The sequence below is a fragment of the Pangasianodon hypophthalmus genome, chromosome 13, assembly GCF_027358585.1.
Source record: "Pangasianodon hypophthalmus isolate fPanHyp1 chromosome 13, fPanHyp1.pri, whole genome shotgun sequence".
NCBI lineage: Eukaryota > Metazoa > Chordata > Actinopteri > Siluriformes > Pangasiidae > Pangasianodon > Pangasianodon hypophthalmus.
The window spans coordinates 5,618,863-5,638,263 of NC_069722.1; the positions used below are offsets into that span (position 1 = coordinate 5,618,863).

At 36.7% G+C, this 19,401-nt stretch overlaps 1 protein-coding gene across 3 annotated transcripts in view; it reads left to right on the forward strand.

Moving 5' to 3' along the window:
- The window catches only part of asic2 (acid-sensing (proton-gated) ion channel 2), a 522,441-nt gene that overhangs the window by 493,882 nt on the left and 9,158 nt on the right, over positions 1-19,401 (forward strand). For all 3 annotated transcript variants that reach the window (XM_026916897.3, XM_053239373.1, XM_026916896.3), the window contains 3 exons: positions 8,159-8,303; positions 9,497-9,553; positions 16,857-17,010. In XM_026916897.3, coding sequence (XP_026772698.2) covers positions 8,159-8,303; positions 9,497-9,553; positions 16,857-17,010 — 356 coding nt within the window. The remainder of the gene's footprint in view (positions 1-8,158; positions 8,304-9,496; positions 9,554-16,856; positions 17,011-19,401) is intronic.

Consider the following 19,401-nt stretch of genomic DNA (forward strand, 5'->3'; position numbering starts at 1 on the left):
TGATAGGAAGGCTCAGTGGTGGTGAGGTGGGTCAGTGGTTTGAGGTATTTCAGTGGTGGTGAGATGCTTCTGTGGTGATGCAGACGTTTAATGGTGGTGAGATGGTTTGGTGGTAGTGAGGTGGTTCAATGGTGATAAGTGGTGGTGGTGGTAAGGTGGTTCAGTATTGTTGTGGGGGTTTAGTGGTGACGAGGTGGTTGAGTGCTGAATTGTTGGTGATATGGGTCAGTGGTGTTGAGGTAGTTCAGTGATGGTTAAATGGGTCAGTGGTGGGGGGGTGATTCAATGATGTTGAGGTAGTTCAGTGGTGGTTAGGTGGTTCAGTGGGGGTGAAGATTCTGTGTAGAGTTGATTAAATGGATTGTTTTTTGTTCATTTTCTTGGTAGCAATCTGGCTCCTGGATACTCCTCCTCACAGAGGATCAGCATGGCCAAGATTTAACTCAAGGACTACCTATGATGCATTCACCTCCAAGTATTACATCTGTTTCTCTCTGTCTCTCGTTGTATCAGGCTGTCTTGTCTCACAAATGACTGACCTTGTCTGGCTAAGATAAGGACTAAATTCTGAGCAGTTGTTAAAGGGTGACTACAATTGCCTTGCAAATTTGAGAAGATACAAGAATCTCCCTGTAAACTTTAAAAATCTTTATTCTTCTAGTCTCTGCATGGAAGATCTGCTAGGGACAGGGATGTAAAAACCTTGTGTGTGCCTTAGTAATTCCTATGTTACATAAACTCTTTTTTTTCTTCAGTCTGTAAAAGTAATTGCATCACAGTCTATGTGATGATGCAATCTTCAGTAATATGAAGTTGCAATTTTTGTGGCAATAGAGTTATTGTTGAGTCAATGCTTCATGCGACAAGCTAAGTTTTTTACAGATGAGTTAAGGTCTTTTTTAATATTGATTATCATTGCTATATACTTATTTTAGATGTGAAATAATTAATAATAAATAGGCATTTATTTTCATAATATTCATAGAACTTGGCAGAATTGCCAATGAACTCATAACGCAATCCATTTGGTAGTGCAATAATCAAATTGCCTATTCGATCTTGTTTAGAGCCTGTGTAGCAGTTTTTGTCAGTCAGATGCGGAATGCTCAACCTTCCAAAGATTGCAAAGAAGGGTATACAATTACAGGGCACCAAATGTGACACAATAATTAGATATACTGTAGGGAAAGCAAAAGAAAACCATCTGTGAACCAAAGCACACCGAGGTAAGGCTGATAGTCTAGTGTTTTTTTTTCCCCTCTCCTTTTAATTATTATTTAACTGTTCTCCAACCAGAAAGGTCAATTGCCAACCAATTATCATTAGCAATGATGGCGTAGCCAGAGGGAGGAATGAGTCATGGATGCAGCCTTGCTTAAAACCCACAGTGACAGAATGAGAGAGTGAGAGTGTGTAGGAGAACAAATGAAATAGGGGAATTGAATGAACTCTCTGGGTCTGTAGTAATGAAGAATGAAGCCAGTATTTATTTGGATGGAGAGGTGCAACTACAGGCAAAGTAAAACATTTAAAAAATTTAATTATAGTCTCAGTTTTATCATATGATTTGGTAACACTTTCTAACTAAACATTATTTACAACATAATAAAACATGAACTTCAGTATGAATAAACTGTAAATATTACAAAGAATCAATGTTTATTCCATGAAGGACTAAAATAAACCCATGTGAAGTAACATAAACTGCAGTTTGTTAGTAAATGTTGCATATCAGCTGGTTTCTGGATGTAAATGTTGGAACCCACCATTCACAGCATCACTTCAGATATCCATTAATTAACCACTAATGTTATCCATTAATTAACCATATATTAATTAAAGCTTTAATACATACTGCTCATTGGGAACTGTGATGGCATAAACATTAACTAATTCATTATTTAGTTAGCAGTTAAGTGGTAATTACTTTGGGTTGTCTTCAAATTGGGTGACTTAAGTCAGAAACTTAAATATATTTACTCTGGCATAGTTTTCTATTCAACGTTATGCTTTGCAGGTGCTTAATTTACTTTTCAGATTATTAAAATTGGGTAGCGTTCTCTTGGAAAGAGTTTTTCAACAGCACTTGTCTTTAAGAAGAAAAAAAAAAACTTTGCAGCATAAAATCAAGAGACACTAAAAATTCAATTTAGGATAATGTAATGATATACAAATAAGAATTCAAATAAACATCATGTACATAATTTTACTATTAACTCCTTATTCTGGGCATTTAACTCTGAATACAGCATTTTGTAATGAACCATTACTCATGGTTTATTATTACTGAGGATTATGGTTTGTCTTATGGTTTAGCTATTATACTACTGCTTTACTTCACTTCAAGTGTTAATGGCTGAAGGTGAGAGAGGGATGGTGGTGTGTTGACAGTGAATTTAATACCAGCCAATGAATTTTCCTTCAGGCTTCTTACCCCTAAAGCAGAATTCGAGACTTCCTGCAAGAATATTTCATTTTCCTCCTTCTCTCACTGTCTTGGGTATGCTCAGTCTTTCAGCACCTTGGTGAGGCTTACTAATATGTGATTCTGGGTCTGAATATTTAAAATGTGTAGCGGTCTGAGAAACCCCGTCAGATGTCACTGTTTGAAATCTGGAAAACAGCCAAAAAATAATCAGAAGATCAGGTTTTGACAAATGTTCTTGCCAACAATATTCTTTCCCATCTCTTCAGAACTGAGTGAATTAATCAGAGATTATTTCCCTTCGAGGAAATAGAGATCAGTGTACAGAGATCAGTGGAGTGAAGAGACAGAGATTAGGCTCATGTTTAATTTCTCCAAGACATATTTACCTCAGGTGATGAGGATGAGAGGCTGATTTGAGAATGCATTTCTTATTGTAAATTTATAATTCTTATCATTCTTTTTGGCAGGAATGTTGTTTTCCATAAGTAGATTAGCCTTTAAATGTAGGGATATGTGGGGCGTTTTTCAGTGAATTGACATCTTGAAACGTAATATCCTCTGTTTTTACTTTTGGTGGTAGCCAGATGTTAAAATGTTAAAAGTTTACTTCTGTTTGTGATGCATGCAAATTAGAAATATCCTTCAGTTGAGGAACGTCTGTCTTTTTCAGAACTATATAGCTGTAGTAGAAAATGTCAAATTTTGACCATGTGAAGCATTTCCTCAGAAATAAGATAAGAATAAGAATAAGTTCACGCCCCACATATGGCTTCTATGAAAATATTCTACATTAGAATGTCACACCTTATATCTCATTTTTGCCACGGAGATATAAACCACTATATAGTATGTGCATTATATATGTAGTGTAAGGTTGTGTTTTTAGTGTGTCTGTTGCTCCTATTGCAACCTAAGCAGTAAGAACAGCTCTGTATGGCATGGCCAGACCACATTTCAAAACCATTAGTAGTCTATCCATTGAGGGCTTGAAGTCTATTTTTCTTGAATCTAAAAAAAAAAAAAAAAACCTGACTTTGGTGCCTTTTATGCAGTTTAGCTCTGATGAAAGGCATTTCATTAGTTGGAGAGAGGCTGGAGCAGGCAAGGTGACTCTGCTGCCCTGTGCCCTTGATCGGCCTGCCATTCTAACCTACTGGTTACCAAGGTAATGGAACTGACGTCCTTACAAAAAGCCCCAGTCCGTCCATTGCAATTGGCATTATATGTTATTTTATGCCTACAGGCCAAAATAATTTTTTTGCCATTTACAAAAAAAGGAGCACTTGGCTCTCCTTTGGAGCTGGCTCTTATTTAAATTGTGCTGTGAGGGAGGGCTTACCAGAAGTCATTACAAACCTAGCAGAAATTCATTTATGGCTATGATAAAAAGCAGGAAAGTTTGTGCAGTCATCTAATCTAACTTCTGATGGAAAATGGCTAAAATATACTTTATGCAAAAAGTTAGTTTCACAAAAACATTACGTGTTAAATAAGGTGTTAGGCAACTACAAGCCACCAGAACAGTTTTAATGCACCTTGGCATAAATTTTACAAGTCTCTAGAAGTGTACTGGAGTGATGAACATCTTTTATTTTTCCCAAAAAAAAATATTCCTTCAGTTGGTGTTTTGATGATGGTGGTGGATAGCACTGTGTAATACACTGCTCCAAAATCTCCCATAAGTGTACAATTGGTGACTGTGACAACCATAACATACGATTTACATCATTTTCGTCCTCATCAAACCAGCCCTGCTACCCTGTGGATGGGGGCGTGGTCATCCTGGAAGAGACCACTTGCATCAGGATAGAAATGTTTCATCATAGAATAAAGGTGATCAGTCAGAAGAACGATTCTATTGATTTGCAGTGATGCTTCTCTCTACAGACACAAGTGGAGCCAAAGCATCCCAGCAAAAAAGAAAACAAAATGCCCCCATAGCATATAGAGCCAGTGGTTCTCTGTAATTTGTCACCTGCCTACATTGTGTACATTGTTCAAGCACATACCATATTAATAATCCCTGAAATCCCCAAAATGTCATCTGGCTGAGCATGAAGTGGAAGCTTATCTGAAGGTCTGAAGGCTTAACAATCCACACAATGTGTGTGTGTGTGTGTGTGTGTGTGTGTGTGTGTGTGTGTGTGTGTGTGTGTGTGGAGTTGCCATAATGACTTTATCCTTCTGTAATATCGCATAATTGAGTCATGAGACACAGTGAGTGGGTAGGTCAGTGTGAAGGATCAAAGGTTTTATTAAAACAGTGACTCAACAGTCTAAATGTGCATGAGGACTGAAACTGAGCTAAAAGAAGAAAACAGTATGAACTGGCTTCCAGCTCTGAGCAGATAGAAGGTGCAGGTTAGATTCTACAGGTTAGATTGAACTCTATTGCTTTGTGGCTTACATGGGGCTTAAAGGACCTATTTATCATTGGGTTATAGGTTAGAGTGTATCATTTCATATCATTACTGCAAACTTTATTAAGCTTGATAGAAAGCGTCTTTACTTGACTTATTATTATATTATGTCAATTATTACCCAGTTGTACATTGAAATTTTATGCCTCTGCCAATGCATGTTTTCTGGTTGTCTGCCAGTCCATCCATCCGTCCGTCCGTCAATACGTCAGTCTGAGATTTTCAAGAACGAATGGTTCTTTGTAGGTGTTTGTAGGATTTATATGGAATTATCACTGTAACCAGCAGATGAAATTTTTATATTTTGGAATTGATTCAAATGGGGTCAAGGTCGCAGGAAGGTCAAACATCTGAAAGGACTAGACTTGTTAGCAGCAGAGGCATCTTATAACCTAATAAACTTGTTTTATTTATTACTCTTTAAAGTTGAATTTTACTGGTTTGTACTGTAGATTCTGTAATGTATTACTGGTTTGAATTAGCTTAGTTGAATTGTAGTATGCTGGTTTGTAAATAAGGTTCCATCCTTGTATTACAGGTTTGTATGCTAGCTATAAATACTATACTATAAAATCAGTGTTTATGATTGATTTGTAGGAACAGGCAGTTACTGTTTATATTGTATAATTCATTATTGTTTTGTAAGTTAGATGGTATTTTGTGGCTATATACTATATGTTCTTAGGTAAGATGGTATTTAAAGCATGTACGTTAGATTGTACTTTTTATTATCAGTTTGTAAGTTATGAAGTATTGAGTACTGTATATATGTACATTTATTACTGTTTTTAAGTGAGATGCATTATTCATTACTGTGTATGGTTAGCTAGTATTTAGGGAATATATTTTACTGTAATTTTATTAGGCTAAATTGTCATGTATACAGATTTGTTAGTATCAAGGTTCCATTTATTACTTGATTTATTAGATTGTATAATTTATTACCTGGTTGTAGGTTAAATTGCATTATTTATTAGTTTACAAGTTTGATGATGTCTAGAAGATGCATTTCCTATTGTTTTTAGGTTAGGTGGTATTTAAAGTATAGGTTTATTAATGGTTAGATTGTATAATGTATTGTAGTTAGAATATACACATGCACATTTATTTATTTATGGTGTGTAAGCTATATTGTACAATTTGTTACTGTCTTATAGGTTATATTGTATACAAAGAATAGATTTGTTATGGACTGTGTGTAACAGAAACAGCACTTCTTAAGCACTTCATTATTGCTTAAGAACACTTATTGCTTTTCTTACATATAAATTATTATTATATATATATATATATATATATATATATATATATATATATATATATATATATATATATATATATATATATATATATATTATAATAAAATATCACAAACATGCATAATTTAAGGTTATATCATATTTTAGAGAGCTCCTCCCAAAGTAATGTGCTCAAACATCCTCTTTAAAACTCGTATGAATAATTTACGTTAGAAATATTAATTTCACTTTAGAAATAATTGATCACTTCAGGAAATTTCAGGCTGCTGTATTTTGAAAGTAATTTGGCTTTGCTATATCCTCAAAGCTTTGCTGTCTGCCGGCAAAAGCAGTTAGTATTGAGTTAGAGCTAAATGTAATAATCTGTGCCTAAGTGGTCTTTTGAGTTTCTGCCCCATGACACTTACTTTCAGCCCTGATTGCTTTTTTTCTTGTCATGCCTAAGCTAATAGGATAAGCCATAAGTCATGTCATCTTCCTCAGCTGACATATGTAGCTTTGATTCAATCTCTGGCAGTGCTGGCAAAATTTCATTTCCCCTGCAGATATCATTTTCTGATAGGGATCGGGTTGGATATTGACTCTTTAATCTTGGGGCTGAGAGGCACGTTTTCTTCTCTTCACACTCATATGGGGGAAGCCACATGGCATCATTACTTTATATGACTACACTCTAAACATTTTAACACAAAAAAATTGTCTCTTAAAACAAGTTAACATCAGACATGTTGTGCTACTGGGAAGCGAGAGTCATTACATAAATCAGAGGCTGTACACCAGATCTGTCATTCTGATGCAAGTTTATTGAAAGAAAAGAAGCTGTGAGAGAATTAACGTGAGTGAATTAGGCTGTGAGAAATAATCTGCAGTACTATCGCTAACTTAGATTTCTTACTACCCAAGACAGGCTTCCAAAAGAAAAGGCACCCCTAATAAAGTTGTAGTATACAAAAGCTAGCATAACACAGTAGTATAAAAATGTATTCAAAGATTAGCAAAGAGCTAGACGGCAAAGTATAAAAATCACTACAAAATACAAAATATAGTACAAAAGTATGTGTATACTTTTTTTATTCTTCTAACATAATGATGTCATTCCTGATTTACCTGTTCCAATGCTGAGAGAGAGAGAGAGATGCAGAAAGCCAAAATGCATTAATTGCTTAAGAGAAGAATGAATGGAGAGTCCCTTCTTTTGCTTCACCCGAGTTTTACATGCTTTCTAATAATCTCCATTTTCTTCTCCTCTGTTCTTTATCTCTGGTTGCTTTCACACATTTTTTAACCACCAATGCACAATTTACATGTAACTCTATAGGGAGTGGCTGCAAGATGAGCAGAATGAGTTCGCTGTTGAAATGCACTTAGCAGAGAGAAAGCTTTGAGTAACATTAAACAACCAATCAGATCACAGCTCAGGGGGCAAGCAAGAAAAATTGGGACAAAGAGGACAAAGTGTTGGTGAAATGGTTCGTTTTGTTACTGAGTGAATATAGAGAGTTACAGTGTGCACATTGTGGGAGATGTCAGCACAAATAGCACTCTGGTCAGCACATTTCTTCTGTAAAAGAAAAAAGGCCAAGTGTAATAGCAGACTTACTTTTTCTTCCAGGCTCACTTTCTGACTTTCTAACTGCCAGGCTCACTAACATGATGGACGCTCATTGCTGTTCATTCTGAGTGTACATCTCTGTTTGTGAGTGCGTGTGCGTGTGTTACACTCAACTGCATTAAAATTTCCAATGATCTTACAACTCTGACTTCTCGGAAGCCACATGACATCTGCACAACTATTTCTTCCCACTTCAGAAGGCAGAACCTGCTTGTTAACTGTGGCACAAAAGACGTCTATGACTCGAGAGGTGTGTGTGCGTGTGTGCTTGCGTGTGTCCGGGCGTGTGTGTGCGTGCTTGTGTAATAGACCTTAATATACCTTTTCTCTCTATGTCTACATCATATCTATTTAAAATACATTGTTTAAACTCTTTAAACGTTTTTATATCAGTATATGTAAAATGTTTCCTACATCTGTCTCTCTCTCTCTCCTGCAGCTGACGTACTTGCCGCCTCCATGGGGAGAGTGTGTGTCGCAGGCTCTGGGCTTCTTCGAGGTGTACAGTGTCACAGCGTGCCGTATTGAGTGTGAGACACGCTACATCGTGGAGAACTGTAACTGCAGGATGGTGTACATGCCCGGTCCGTTTCTAGCACTCTTCATCCACATCCTTTCTCTTTTACTCTATTTCTATTTAAATGTTTTTTAAAAATTATTATTACAGCAGATGATATCAGGCATGACAGCTGTATGAAATGGTTATGTCTGTCATGATGCAGGGTTGAAGTAAAGTGTTATTGATTTTACTCTTATCAATCTATAGTCATTTGCTCTTTTATGAGTTGCCATAGCTCACTTTGTAGGATTACAATTAATGCCTGGGAAATCAATTTGTTATTCCCCTATACCCTATGCACCAATGGAACAAGACCACCATAGAACTACTGCTGGTGAGATATTATTTGAGTGGTGGATGATTTGGGGCTGGTGTTCCTTGATTAGAGGAAATTAGAGGAAACGATGGGTTGGTGTGATGTGGCCCAACTGAGTTGAAGCTGAGTTACTGTTACCACCCAGAAGTTGATTATTTTCCAATAACAGCACATCATGAAGTCTTTAGTTCCACTTACACTATAGCAATATGCCAACCAATACAGTGTTTTATCACTTAACAGTCACAGTTAATGTTGTGGAATGTCTGCAAAACAAGTTACTTCCTGTTATCCCTTACATTATAGAAGCTATATACAGTCATTCCCCTTTACGTTAATAAGACAAAAAAAAAAATCAGCTTGTGTTAATGATTAACTGAAGACTTTCCTGTGGGGGAAAACATAAAGGTGCAGCTTTACCTCTGATTGATATAAAGCGCTGACACTGGAGACTCCTTCCATAAATATTTCATAAATATCTATGAATAAACAATTATTCCATGAATAAACATCTCTTCACAGAAAACTTCACATCAACAATTACACACTTTTTTAATCTATATAAAGTATGAGGAGCATCAGCCATACGAAACCCTTTGTAAGGGACTTGTATTAGAACGAGCGCATTAATAGAACCCTGGGATTTGCCTTGCAGCCGGCACTTCTGTCAGAGCTGCTGTTATTGAGAATTAGATGCAAGACTTCAGAATCGCTATGCTATAAGGTTTTTTTTTTTAAAACACTTCAGTGTCACTGCAGGGTTGATTCACAGTCCAGCGACCAAAAATATCCAGCCAGCAGCGGTCCTGTGCTCATAAACTGATACTGATGAACAATGAAGGGTAGAGGACAAAAAGATGAGCTGTAAGTGTACAATAAATGAATGTTAACTCTCTTTATAGGAGATTCTCCGTACTGCACTCCTGAACAGTATAAAGACTGTGCTGAACCTGCACTCGGTAAGTGTTTCATCTCCTCACAAATGCACACACCCTTCATCTGACTAGTTAAAAGCACTTTAAAATCAGACTCCTCCCTCACACTGCATGAAAGAGAGCAGAGGAAGGAACCCTGCTCTGAATTTTAATATCTCATCCAATACTTATTCATTCTACTCTCTGAAATATAATGAGCTGCTCAAGATGCGCACACATCCCTTATCAGACAACAGAGCACTAAAGCGCACACACACACACACACACACACAGAGGGAGAGAGAGAGAATTATACATATTAAACATATATACGCTCCCTCGCTATTTTATTAGGAATATCGTACTAATAATGAGTAGGATCTTCTTTGCTCTCAGAACAGCCTCAATTCCTCGTGACATGGATTCCAATAAGGAACCATTTTGAGATTCTGGTCCATGTTGCATCACCTAACTGCTGCAGATTTGTCAGCTGCGTATTCAGGATGCAGTATCTCGCTTTACCACATCCCAAAGGTGCTCCACTGCATTCTGATCTGGTGACTGTCTAGGCATTTGAAGTACGCTGACCTCTCTAACCTCTAACCTCTGACATCAACAAGGCATTTCCACTTGCAGAACTAGTAGAATTTTTCTGTTTTTTTGCACCATTCTGCGTAGTCTAAAGACTGTTGTGTCTGAAAATTTCAGGATATCAGCAATCTGAAATACTCAAACCAACAAACCAACACATCTGACCCCAACAGCCATGCCATGATCAAAGTCACTGAGATCACATTTTGTGAATGTGATGTGAATTCTGATTCGAACATTAACCAGTGACCTGTATTTAATAAGACTACCTTTCACCTTTCTCTTAAATATAACCTTAACCTTAACCACGGTATCCATAAACAAATGTTTAAATTTTCTCAAAATACGATTATCAAAAAAAAAGTATCAGCTGCTCTCCACTTCACCCTGACTGCTCTTCAGGAATAGTTCGATTCCTTTGAATAATTCATGCTGTGTATTTTTGTATGGTGTATGTTTAAATATATATTTTTAATACTTTTGTGTAAATAATCCAGCAAAATTCACCTCTTTTAATTATTCGGTTGTTTCGTTGTTGAATAATTTTCCAGCAGTAATGTGAACATTTGAATTCATTGCCTTGGTAAAGTTTTCAGTTACTTGATTTAGGGCATATATATATATATATATATATATATATATATATATATATATATATATATATATATATATATATATATATATATATATGCCCTAAATCAAGTAAAATATATATATATCTTTTTTGTTTAAAATGAGTATAGAATAAAAAAGAATAAAAAAGGCAAGCTTGGTTTTCACCTCTGCTGCTCAAAATGAACACAGTGGTACATAACAGCTAGCGTAGCTAGAAGAGCCGAGCTCCAGTGCTCTGAGGAAAGTTTTCATTTGAGCTTTCTGTACAGTCGATAGGCGATTGGGAGTGCAAAAAAAAAAAAAAAAAAACTTTTGGAAATGAGCCTCCAGCTTTCAACATGACCCACAGCTATTTCCGTACTCTGGCAAAAAGTACAAACAAAATGATGGACTGCCAAATCCACCATATCTCTGTTCCTCTGTTCTGTGCTTTTGAAGCTATAAAGCCTAGTGTAGATAAGGAGTACTGGATGGTATGACCAGTGTGATTGGTAGTGAAATAGGAAAGTTGTGTAGAAAGTGTCACCAAGCCTTATTTAAAGAGTGATTTTAATGACATTAAAATATCTAATGTCATGCAGCTTTGTGTTAGTGGATGAGTAGGTTTCCTTCTTTATCTCTTCATCTTTGGATGTTGGATGTTTAAATGTTTAAATGTTCAGTATAGTGGTATATTGTAGAGTGTTGGTGTATATTCATCACCCCCTGAGCCATGCATTAGCTTGATGTGGCCCTAATCCTGCAACAATACAACAATCCAAAACATGAAGCAAAATCAAAATCATGACCTTCTCAGTTTCCAGGCCAGATGACCAGAGTGAGCGAGACATCTGTCAGCGTTAAAACAGAAATGTCAAGGAGAATGGGCAAAGATTGGCAAAGTAATCTGGCAGAGTGAGGACAGAGATGTCAGGCACAGTGTGAAGAGTGGGCTGAATATTATAGCTGAGAGGATCCAAAAGCTGTTTAGAGGATGTGAAAGCAGTTATAAAAGCAAAGGGTGAACATCCAAGTTGGATTTCCCATTTAGTTTTTTCACTATTATTATCTTATACCACAGTGCTGATGAATTTTCAATTCTGACTGGTCAGAAGATGTTGAATAATTTCCTGTAACGGCAGGTCTGACAATAGTTCCAGCTTGTTTTAATACATAATCGTTTCTATAGTAACAGCTCATACACAGGGACGGGTGTGGCAGACGATCCACATAATCCAAGACTAATAAATAACATTTTCAAATGTGTGTAATTGTTAATATGGAGGTTTTCTGTAAAGGGGACATTTAATGAACATTTATGGAAGGAGTCTCCAGTGTCAGTGACTTGTAACACTTTAAGTTTTCTGCCACAGGACAGTCATCAGGTTGAAGGAGTTTGTGTTTCCTGTGCTAACATGATAAGATGCATTTGTTTATATTATTAACTTCAAATAAGAGATAAGAGAGGCTGGTGAGGGAACGACTGTTTATAGCTGCTATAGCATAAGTAATAACAGGAACTTGTTTCGTGGAGGTTCCACAACATTTAATGTAACTATAAATGGATAAAAAATGGCAAGTGTCATTCATTAATAGAAATTTGTAATAAATGGCAAGTTGCTGTGGTATGAAAGGATTTTGTGGCATGCTATTATAAGAAATCATCTTCAGGTGGTAACAGTAAATCCATGAAGTGTAGGGTTGCATCACACCACACCCTGATTATTCTCCTGTAACAGTATGCCCCCAAATGTGTTTTATTTCTTACTTAACATACAATATTTGTCAATTTTTGTTACTTGTGATAAGTGAATAGCAGTTAAACCTAACACACTTAAAAGGTATAAGATAAATGTCTTCATCTTCTTCACTTTGTCCTAAATGAATGCATAATTTCCTCTTGTGCCCTTCTTGATTGTAGCTCAGACATTAGGACCAGAGGGAATAAGAGGACAGTTAGAACAGAAAAATACAGATGAGAGATAAAAAGTAGAGGAAAAAGGTGAGACAGAGGTAGAGGAGGAACAAGATTTTTAAAATGTCACTGAGAAAGGTCAGGTCATAGCTGGAGGTTTTGTGAGTTCTGAGCGAATTAGAAATGGAGGTGAGGGTTAGATATCAGCAAGGATTTATGCTTCCAGCATGCAGATGAATCATAAACAAAACCTGCCGTTATCTGATACATCCATGATGAAAAGAAGTGAAGCTGCATTATTTAGGACAAGAGAGAGACCGCTTCGGTGAAAATACAGGCCTGCGTTCACATTAAAAGTGCTTCAGAAGCTCAGGGTTTAACCCGGTTGAAATATTGAACTTTACAAAGTGGCGCTCTGGTACCTTTCATGTTGTACAGGCTGTTTCATGGTGAATGATTTCTAAATGTCAGCTGGGGCTTGAAGGAAGAGTTTAGCTAAAAATATAATTTTCACTTTTTTCTCCTGGCAGAATTTGCAAGTTCCTTTCGCAGCTGTGCCTCCTTATGTACAATGAGGGGAAATAAGTATTCACACTCTCTTGTTTTGTTTTGTTCTAACTGCTTTTAGACGTTCATCTCTGTGCTTCTTTTCTGGCAGAGGAGTTTTGCATGAGGTGTAGGAATAGAGATGATTGCAGTGCAGTTCATTGTTTATTGTTTTCTGTGTAACTGTTGTTCCTGCTGCTTTCAGGTCGTCCTGCAACTCTTTTTGAGTGACTGCTGACTCTTCTTTTACCTTCCTTATTATTAGCCTGAGAGCACGTTGTGAAATCTTGCGTTTCGCACCTGTCCAGGGATGATTAGTTGTCGTTCCATTAACTTTCCACCTGCATATTATTGAACCAATTGTACTGACAGGAATGCTCTGTAGCGTTTCCATTTGAGTGTTGTACACATACACACACACACACATCATACACATATATATATATATATATATATATCACACATACAGTCAGGTCCAGAAGTATTTGGACAATGGCAGAGTTTTTGTGATTTTGCCTTTATACACCACCACTCTGGATTTGAAAAAAAAAACAATCAAGATCTGATCGAAGTGTAGACTTTCGGCTTTAAGAGGTTCCACAAAAATATGGCGTTCACCATTTAGGAATTACAGCCATTTTAAGCAAAGTACCTCCATTTTCAGGGGCTCAATGGTATTTGGACAAAGTGACATAATTGTAAATATAACCATAATTTTAATACTTGGATGAAAATCCTTTGCAGTCAATGACTGCCTGAAGTCTGGAGCCCATGTTCTCAAAACTCAAATTCGGAGATGCTTTGCCAGGCCTTCACTGCAGCCACCTTCAGTTGCTGCTTGTTTGTGGGTCTTTCTGCCTTCAGTCTTGTAACATCTTGATGTATGTATGCACAGTAATATATATATATATATATACTGTATGTATGCACACACATACACTCACCATTCACTTTATTAGGAGATACCTGCACATTCATGAAGTTATCTAATAAGCCTGTCACAGAACTCTTTTTTGCTTTTCTCACCATTCTGTGTAAACTCTATAGACTGTGGTTTGTGGGGGAAAAAACCAGGAGATCAGCAGTTTCCGAAGTACTCAAACCAGCCCATCTGCTGCCAACATTCATGCCATGATCACACTTTTTCTTCATTCTGATGTTTGATGTGAACATTACCTGAAGCTCTTGACTTGTATCTGCATGATTTTTTTGCATTGCACTACTGCCACATGATTGGCTGATTAGATAACTGCATGAATGTGCAGGTGTACAGGCATTCCTAATAAAGTGGATAGTGAGTGCATACATGTATATATAGATTTTTTTTATTGTACCAGTTATGGATAACTAATACTGTTTTGTTTATTTCTCAAACTTGATTTCCTAATTTTTCATAACATATACTCCAGCAATTTTGCTCTTAGTGAGTGAATGATGAGTAGTGACAATAGCACACACCACATAGAGGACCGTTCTGAGTTAACAGCAGTTAACACTGTGTTCAGAGCATGGATGTGTAGCATGTATATCAAATATATGGTAACAGAGATTTCACTTACATAATATGAAGATTTTTCAAGCAGCTAAAATTGTTTTGTGAAAGTTATATCGTCATACAATAATTTATTAAATATATGCCAAGATTTTCTTTTTTTATAAAGTCAGTAATGAAAAAAAAAACCCAGCAGTTCTCAGACTGTGCCCTGCAGTAAGCAGAAATATATCATGTGAGACCATAAGACAGCACAGCATGGTCCTGTATATCACAGACATGCATATTTATCTGGTCCCAATCAAGCTGCATCACAGTGGGAGAGTGAGAACTCCTGCAAAGCCTGTCAAACATCCACATACTGTATACATCTGACAAGGTTACAAGAGCAGTGATTCAGCCTTACATTACAGGGAACGTCCCACTGGTCAGGTCACCTCCTCAGTTTTTATAACAGTACAGATGGAAAAATATTACTTATATTAATCTTAGCTATTAAGTAATACAAAGATGTTGGGGGTGGGTCCTCCTGTTGGGGTGTGTGTGTGTGTGTGTGTGTGTGTGTGTGTGAGAGAGAGAGAGAGAGAGAGAGAGAGACAGGGACTAACAATCACCTTTTTGTTTCAAATTCACAAATGTTTTAATCATATTGTGTTGGTGAGGCAAAAGCACAACCAGGAAGCATTGCTATTACAACACACTAGCGCTTTTATTGGCAATTTGCACATACATCACAAAACTTCCGCTTGATAGTTAGCCATCAAACTGAAAATTATGTGGAAAATGGGCAGGGGTGACGACTGAAAACATGAAAAGGGTGAAAGTTTCAAGACCACCTTAGCCAAGACCGAGTCAAGACCATGACCATAGCCAGTGGAGTCGGAGTCAAGACCGAGTATGATGGGGGCAAAAGCAAGACGAAACCAACACCACACGTGGCCAAGTCCATGTCAAGCCCGAGACCAGACGCTCAAATCGGTTAATTTGCTGGTTGTTGTATCTTCCTAACTCGACATGAAATTTCTATTGAATTAACTAAAATAACCCATCTACTTTGGTATTATTATTTTACAAATAAGTACACAGGACATACATAGGACATGTTAAGCACAGGCCATTCTTCTAGCAAGCACTGTGGTGTAATCCTATTTTATATCATTGCATTGGGGGTTTAGGGAGCATGTGTAAGGTAAATGAAATGACACAGAATTTGCTAAGTATACGAAAGATTTTGTTTTGGCTCATGCAACGTTCTGAGACCAAATACATCTGTGCATAACCCGTACTTGTGCTATATTATTTTTGAACATAAATTAATGAAGTATTTTGAAACACAGTCACTTGAAATGTATAGTCGCTATATAAATCAGCATGCAGAGATACACATTTACATTTTGTACTGTAACAGAAACATTACTTGTTCATGTAAATGATGTTAGAGTCATGGGTGGCGTCGGAAACCAAGACCAAGACAAGGCCGAGTAAAGTTTCACCCAAGTTTATGACAAGAATGAGACCACTGACTACAAACCAGCATGCTAAAACAATACAACGCTACACAAGTAAACACATAACACAATCTTCAATAACATAAAACACAAAATCTAAGAATAAGCAACATACAGATTAAAATGGGAAGTGGGCTACTGCTTGGAGGGATATGATTTCAAATCCTAGCACTGCTAAGCTAGACTGTTGGGTTTTTGAGCAAAACATTTAACTCTCAACTGCTCAGTTGCATCCTGTCTCAATTGTAAGTCACTTTGGGTAAAATGTAAATACGTAATTTAAAATGTTATGTAAAATTATCACAAATATCACTGAAGCTAATTGATATGCAAATTAGCACTTGCTTGGGAAGCACGGAAATGCCAGAAGATTTTACGTTTATGCTCTCCAGGTTGAAATGCCTTGAATATAATAGAAAATTAATTGTTCTTGTTCACAAACAAGAAGAAGAAACTAGAAGAAACGAAAAACAAACAGAAGCTTAGCTGAGACTTGCTAAGACAATGACAGGACTGTATTTTTCTGCAGAAGGTTTGCCTCATCAGTCACCTCATATCCTGCTTCTGTGCTATTCAACACATTTTCTCAAGGGAAATGCCCCTCCACTCCCCCACCCAAATGCCTCGCACATAACCTTTGTCTTTTTCTCCTCACATCTCATTGACCTTGTCCTCATCGTCCTCATCGTCGTCTCTCTGCAGCCGCTCTTTCATCGGTGGAGGGCAGCAGCTGCATGTGCAGGAACCCGTGCAACATGACCCGCTACAACAAAGAGCTCTCCATGGTCAAGATCCCCAGCAAGACGTCAGCGCGCTACCTGGAGAAGAAGTTCAACAGATCGGAGAAGTATATCACGTGAGTGCTCACAGCCAGTAATGTTTCACTTTAGTCCCTAAAAACTACATCAGTTGTTATTGCGTTTTTGCAGTTTTCATATGCAAATTACAAAAGGGAACTGTTTAATTTTAGTTATGAAAAGCATGTTTGTATTCCCTTTTACACTATTCTACACTGATAATCAGTAAACGTTCTTCTAACTGAGGGCCGTACTTCAGTCCAAAACTTATGCAAATATTTATGCAGGGAAAGTTACATGTATTCAGAGGCGGGTTAAGCACCTGCTTAATTCGATTCTCTGGCTGTGCCATCCAGATTACGCAAATGACCTGCATTTAGTTTGCTAGATTTTTCTTGAATAGAAGCATCTGAGATGGGGTTTTTCAACAATGTCTGTTCTACCACCTCTAAACACAAACACTTGCCTTTAAGCCCAAAAAAATTCAGGGCTAGAAAATGTGGACTGAAGAAGCAGAAAGATTTTTTTATTTATTTATTTTGGTTGTCAACTGTGCTAATAGATTTTGCATGCAGTTAGTGGCCATGCTCGTTTGATTTACAATTCAAATTTGCATGAAGGGTGTCACATGCAAAGTAGTGAGATAAAAACAATAAAGAAATGAGATTTCTGTGTGTGGTCTTTGTTCTGATCAGGCACAGTGAGTTTAGATTTTAAGGAGAATGCTAGTACAAATGAACTAAAACCCCAGTGTAACAGACATTAAAGGCAATGAGATGTGTTAAAAAAAAAAAAAAAAAACTATAATATGAATATAAAACAAAAGCTTGTAGACCTGAGTGTGCATTATGCTAATGAGGCAAATGTAAATAAACAAGTGTTGTCAGTGTGGGAGGTGTGAATATCTAATGTAGCAATATTAAGTCATTATTTGAGACACTCTGTTTTGAGATAAACTCATTACGCAGACTTGAATGGTATATTGAATGGTATACTTTTGTCTTCAACTGACAGAATGGCCTTTCACAAAATTAATACCTGCCCTTTGGTTGTATTAATTTGAGCACACAATTTCTGTACAAAAGTGACCCCCAAGGTGACATTTCAAGCTGCGTTAAATTGCATTCCAGGTGCAAAATGAATCTATTTGCGTAAACACTACCCTGTATTTCTCACTTTGAAGTAGAAACACCCCCAAATTGCACATTCATGAAGCCAAACATGGCAAACAGATAACACATGCTATTTTTAGGGGTGATATTTTTTTCTCCCTAATATAGTGTAACAGACTCTGAGGAAGCACTGTCCGTCCCCTGCCTCATGCATGAGTTAACAGATGATCACGATTGGCTAGTGTCACTGTGATTAGCAGTTGAGAGTGAGTATGCCCCCCCCCCCCCCCCCCCCCCCCCCCCGTTACACCACTTGGGAGGCATCAGAGCAAGCTATTTAACTCATGTGAAAGATGCAATCCTCTATGGAACCTGTTAGTAACTAAACAGCTTAAAAATGTTTGCATATTTTTCAAGTTTGCTTGTGTTTTTTACCACCAAGTTTGCATGTTTTTATGTACCTTAAAAGATTTTCCAGTTAACTTTAACTGTAATATTAATATGATTCCTGCTCAAACCTGACCTGAATTTATTCTCCATTTCCAGCTGGTATTTTATTTCCATTCAAATCACAGTAATAATAATAATAATAATAAAAATAATAATAATGAGAAGAATCATTATCTGAGAAATTTGATATCTAGTGAAATAAAAACGTGTCAGACTCAGGCCTATGGAGTCTCTCCAACTCCCACATCACTGATCAGTGAGTTTGACAAAAACATAATGAAGGTATGCTCACGCTTCTAGGCTTTTTTCTGATGGGTTACATTTTGATGACAGCCTGGACATTTCTCATACAGTCTCATAATTGTTTCTGACCAGGGGCCACGTCCTAATCCATGTTCCTATAATAACAACAAGGTCTATGATGGCATTTCGCTGGGATGCTGAACATGAAAATCTGTTATTATTAGAAGTCTTTTATTAGTTCCGCCTTCCAGTAGAGCACTGTAATTATATAGAGAGAGAGCACTGTGTGTGGGTATGTATGTATGTGTGTGTGTATATATATATATATATATATATATATATATATATATATATATATATATATATATATATATATATATATATATATATATATATATATATGTATATATAATATAATATGTTTCTGATGTGGAGCTCATTAAGTTTCAGTTGATCATTTTCAAAGTCCCCAGGTCAGGGACTTTGAAATTCAACTTTATTCAGTTGAAATTTTTGGGAGAATTTACAATTTTTTTTAAATTTATTTTTAAGATATGGTAAACCTGTAGTACATTTAGTACATCAAAACTTTTGATGTTTTAGACAGACAAAAATACATATTGTTTTGCATTGTTTATGATTCAG